We start from the raw sequence: 5,377 nt of genomic DNA, 5'->3' as shown, positions 1-5,377 counted from the left end.
CTGGAGTTGGCGAAGCATGGAGTGGGAGCAGTAGCTGGTTTGTCTCCCTTGACTCGGGGGCATGTGCTGCGGCATGTCCATGTGGCGGACGACGAGGAACGCATCAAGGGTTAAATAACGGCTGATAGAGAAGAACCCACGCGTACGCACATGCCCCCTCGATCTGGCTCTCACGTCTCGTGACACCATTGACGCCGGTACCTATCCTATCCTGAATGTGTCTAGCTTGACCATGCATTCGGCAGTACGTTTTCCCGCGCGCCCGCTGCTTGGCCCCCTGGAGCCCCAACACCATGTCTTCCTCTCCCTCGGCCGCCACGAGCCCACGACGATTTCACTCTCTCCATATCGACCTCCACTGTCACCGTGCATCGAACGTAGCCATCGGCCGCGGTGCCCCGCGCGCGTATATATACGGCACGCATCGACCTCACTGCGTTGCCGGAGTAGCTCGAAACAGCACAAGCTTTCAGCTGTAAGATCGCGCACAGGGAAAACAGTTGTCGAAGGGAAGGAGAGCAAGCCACCGGCGCCATGGAGCTGGAGCTGGGGCTTGCGCCACCCAACCACGCCGGCCAGTCGGCGGGCTCGTGCGGGAAGAGGGGCTCGGCGCCGGCGGGGGCGTTCGGGGTCACCAAGACCACGCTGCCACACTTCCCGCGCGACGACGACGGCGACGACAGCTGGGAAGACGGCACTGGCGGCGCCCTCGACTGGCGAACGAGCAACAAGTGAGGGTTTGCTTGTTTGGTGGTGTTCAATGCAATGCAGTGCACGTATGCGCCCTTCTCTTTCGTGAAACTGAGTGCAAGTCGTGCAGGAGGAAGAGGCTGGTGGGCTGGCCGCCGGTGAAGAGCGCTTACCGCCCGCGCAGCCGCGGCAACGGACACGTGAAGGTGAAGATGGAAGGGGTGCCCATCGGGAGGAAGGTGGACCTGTCCCGCCACGCCTCCTACCACCAGCTCCACCACACGCTCCGCCTCATGTTCCCCTCCTCCGCTTCTCACCATGGTGATCCATACGCCGTCGCCTACGAGGACGGGGACGGGGACTGGATGCTCGTCGGAGACGTGCCGTGGGAGTAAGTTGTGGATTCTTAATTTGTTCAGCGCGCATTCCCCTGTCATTGCATCGAATCGAATGGTTGACTGACAACGGTGTTGAACCGACCTCTTGCAGGGACTTTAGCCAGTCGGCCAAACGCCTCAAGATACTCATGCAACCGACTACACATGGCATTACTGGTTGAGTTTGGGCGTCATGATCTGCACCGGCGTCTGTGTCTAGTTAATTAGCTTACTGAATAATTGTAGTATAATGTTTTTTTTGCGGGTAATTTTAGTATAATGTTTTTTTGCGGGGGAATTTTAGTATACTGTTATCGTCACGTCAACAAGTATGGGACTTTCTGAGTTTATTTCTTTTGTCCAGGATTTTTAATTATGTTGACGGAACAAATTCTGTGAAATGTCAAAAATTGTTTCGGAATTTGATCTATCAAAATGTACTTGATTTCGATTTATTTCCACTGAATTTGCATTTTGGCTTGGAAATAGTGAATCTCACCCAAAATTTTGAGTTCACAAATATTTCAACACCAGACGAAGTAACCGAAAAAACTATAAAAATTGTTAAAATTTTGAACCCCGCTCATGTTTTAGAATTAAATGTTGTACAATACTAAAACCCTCTAAAAAAGCTCTCCCGACCTCACGTAACTCCCACAAGCGACATGAGGGGAACCTTAGCCACTACCAGCCGTAGCCACCCCCCCTACTCCGCAACCTCTCGCCGCTAATGGAGGATGCGTTCGGGCATGGCAATGGGGCGACCTCTCGCAATTCTTCTTGCTTGGTGATTCACGGTTGATGCAGCAGCCGTCCCGACATCGGAGCCATCCCCCATAGTTGTGGTGGCTCAGACGGTGCGATGGCGCTGAGCTGCTCCTGCAGCAACTAGACGTGGGATTTCAGTGAGGCGCCTTGACCCGGTGTTCCTGTTGCCCCCAGTTTGGGGTTAGATCCCGGCGGCCGAGGTGCTGGTGATGCGCCTCCGCTCTGGTTGCTCAGCATGGCGACAATGTGGTCATCGATGGCGCTCCCTGCAGCAACCTCGACTGTTGGCCTCGCGGCATGGTATTAAGTAGCGTGCCACTCCTGATCTGGCGTGTGCCACCGATGGTCCTGGGCAGGCCTACTCTATTGCAAGGTGGATGGTGTTGGTTTTTTTTTTTTTGAGCGTAAGGTGGATGGTGTTGGTGGTAGTGTAGGCAGGCCAACCAACCATAGGCTTGCGGGAGGTGAGACGACCAACGAAAGTTGGGCTCGAACACGGTCTGGGCTGATGAGAGTGGCGCATGCAGGCACCATAAGCTTACTAAATGTGTCATCGTTGCGGTTCTTGCCTCCCTACCAAAATGCAACGTCGACAATATTTTCTTCGCTGCGATATGTGAGTGATGTGACTTGTATGTGTGCCCATTCAGCGGCTGCGACAGTTTTGCCTGATTTTCCACTAATTAATCGGGTAAATTTCTTCTTCTTAATTAACGAAAACTCTTTGCACATGCCATGCATCAATACAGTGGCGAAGTTGCCTCGAGATTTGTACTATGCGATACTACTTTGAGTTGTATTCCTCTCACTCTTGTCTTTTATGCATGCATTTGTTTTAGTTTTATTCCGGTACGTTTTCAAATAAGTTTCAAATAGAATTAGATACACTTATTTGAAATATTTGATACAACTGTCCAATAATTTCATAACTTTTTTAGACATAAACCATTCTCCAGCCGTTTTTTATAGGTCTGTTATAGTTTATTAGTTGTTATAACCATGTACATAATCTCTCTATGTTATTATTCAACATATAAAAACTGAGTAGTTTTAACATGCTCCCTCCTACCCCCTCTTTTGACATGGTAAGAGTATATAATAGATCTAAGCCGTTGATCTCATTAATCAATGGTCTGATTAACTCTTACCTTCTTTCCTTACATGTAAAAATAGGGGGTAAGAGGAAGCATGTTAAAATTTGCCATAAAAACTATAGTGAGGATATTCCCTCTGTAAATAAAGCGGGCATTGGTTTTTTTTCAAAGTCCAATTTTTTTCTTGATCAAGTTTATAGAAAAACTCTTAATATCACAATACTGACCTTGTACATGTGTTGATATTTGTTTCTGTAAACTTGATCGAAGATAACGTTTTATGTTTGAAAAAAATAATAGACCTTATGAAAAGGAAACGAGAGTATCAATTTTGACATATTTCACTGTTATTCGTAAATTTCCAGATTTAAGTCACGATTTTTCCAACAAAATTCACATCAATTTCACATGATTTCAAACATATTGTCACAAATTTTGGTCATTTCTAAACAAGTATCAATAATTGGTCCAATCATTAAAAAAACATTGTGATTGTATTCAGTTGCTTCATTCTTCTATTAATGGGTTTCAAAAGCATTCCACAGATAATTCACATAAACTTGATAAAAACAGATATGTTAGAACCATTATACAGGCATCCGAGAGACATTGCACTGAATTTTGACACAGACTAAATTTTGCAGAGATGTTTTTCAGTGGATTTTTAGAACTATTTCAGTGACATTTGTGAGACATCTCAGTGGAATTCAGAACGATACCAGAACAACAAAAGTGCAATTGTATGTCGAGTTCATCGCAGTACTGGTGTTTGTAGTTTTTGGACCTTTTTTTTCATAAAGAGAGCGTCCTCTCCGATTTTCATTAACGGAAACCACATTACCATATTACAACAGCTGCAGAACTTAACAGGGAAAAAAGCATGCATGATCTAGTGAGAGCAGAAGGGCTATCCCCAACTGTCCCGAAAAGATCACATAAGGCAATCAGATACGGCCCCGCGGATAACCTACATCTCAAGGAGAGGTTTAAAATGGAAGTTTGGACAAAGTTTCTGGCCATACACAACCAGACTCACAATTGACAAAGAGCATGAAGGCAAATGAACATCTTCAATAGCGACCAAGAGCAAGAAGAACAGACAGCATTTTGTCCCCCATAGCAGCTTGACCCTGCCACGATCCTGTTCGCCCCAATCCTACATTCATGAGTCGGCTTAAAACTTCACTTGCAATCATCTCAACCATTCTTACGCCTCACTTCATTGTTCTTTGCTTCTGGGTTTTTCGGCAAGATATTTCAGTCATGAAGCCATTTAATAATCATATTAACAAGAGTACAAGGATCAATCACCTGGTTATTACTACCTCCTTTCCGATTTATAGGGTTCAATTCAAAAATCTCATCAACTAAGGTAGACGATGAGTGGTGGAATAATTTTTGTAGTTTGCAAAAACACTCAATTAATGTACTCGTTTTCCTCCAAACATTACGTTTACCAATGCATTAATTGCAATGCATGCATGCATAAAGTCCATGCATTGATTAATTTTCTCTTAATACTTACATGTAATGATTATATGCACCTTGAAATCTGAACATGTGGTAGGAAACCATCAAATTGAGACTTATAAAATGAGAAATCTAAAATTTTGAGATAGGCCCTATAAACCAAAAAGAAGGGAGTATCAAAGATAATGCTATTTTTCAATTTCCAAATAGTCCAGAAAATGGCAGAGATGCCTGCACAACTAGACTTTTTTCACACATATTAAATCTCAACAGCCAAGTGTTAAACAAATTACTAAATATCAAACAACAATATCAACGCAAGGGACAAATCTAACTAGGAACTATGCATGCAACCACTCTACTCGTTCGCCGCCGCTGGTGTTGTGCTTGTGCGCCGCGGAACAGGCGCGCGCACGCCGACCAAGCTTTGCATACGCCCACAATGACGCCCGCTGTTTAGCCGCCTTAAACCATCACTAGTAGAAAAGAGGGCTTTGGTTCAGGCCGGGTCAGCCCATTAGTCCCGGTTCAGTCCAGAACCGGGACCCATGGGGGCATTGGTCCCGGTTCGTGAGGCCAGGGGCCTGCCGGGCCTCGTGGGGGCATTGGTCCCGGTTCGTCATGCCCTTTTGGTCAATGGGCCTCGCTCCTGGCCCACCACCATTGGTCCCGGTTGGTGGATTGAACCGGGACCACAAGCTTCCCTTTAGTCCCGGTTCATGCCACGAATCGGGACCAATGAGGTGCCTATATATACCCCTCGCCCGCGAGTAGAGCACCCAAGTGCTCTGTTTTTCTCTGACCGGCGATGGGAGGGCTTTGTGGTGCTCTACCTCACCTCCTATGCACATGAGGTGTTCGATGAAATGCCCGAGCCACACTAGTTAAGCTTTCTCCCCTCGAAGCTCGACCTCAAAGCTCCATTTTCCTCGAGATTTGTCTAGGTTTAGCGGCCTATCACGTCCCACTCCCGTCTTC

At 46.5% G+C, this 5,377-nt stretch overlaps 1 protein-coding gene across 1 annotated transcript; it reads left to right on the top strand.

Moving 5' to 3' along the window:
* The first annotated feature begins 534 nt into the window (after window positions 1-534).
* On the top strand, window positions 535-1,249 carry LOC119328601 (auxin-responsive protein IAA20-like). Its single transcript, XM_037601589.1, has 3 exons — window positions 535-731; window positions 821-1,081; window positions 1,180-1,249. The coding sequence occupies exons 1-3, from the start codon at window positions 535-537 to the stop codon at window positions 1,247-1,249; spliced, it is 528 nt and encodes a 175-aa protein (XP_037457486.1).
* Window positions 1,250-5,377: the final 4,128 nt, after the last annotated feature.

Source organism: Triticum dicoccoides, chromosome 7A (assembly GCF_002162155.2).
Source record: "Triticum dicoccoides isolate Atlit2015 ecotype Zavitan chromosome 7A, WEW_v2.0, whole genome shotgun sequence".
In the NCBI taxonomy this organism is placed as follows: Eukaryota; Viridiplantae; Streptophyta; class Magnoliopsida; order Poales; family Poaceae; genus Triticum; species Triticum dicoccoides.
This window is presented reverse-complemented; position numbering and strand designations above follow the sequence as displayed.

What these genes read in the sequence shown, in the direction of transcription:
- LOC119328601 (XM_037601589.1), top strand. Translation starts at nt 535, where the DNA reads ATGGAGCTGGAGCTGGGGCTTGCGCCACCCAACCACGCCGGCCAGTCG. An exon ending in GACTGGCGAACGAGCAACAA is followed by an intron (nt 732 to 820) that starts GTGAGGGTTTGC and finishes CAAGTCGTGCAG; the next exon opens with GAGGAAGAGGCTGGTGGGCT. An exon ending in GTCGGAGACGTGCCGTGGGA is followed by an intron (nt 1,082 to 1,179) that starts GTAAGTTGTGGA and finishes GACCTCTTGCAG; the next exon opens with GGACTTTAGCCAGTCGGCCA.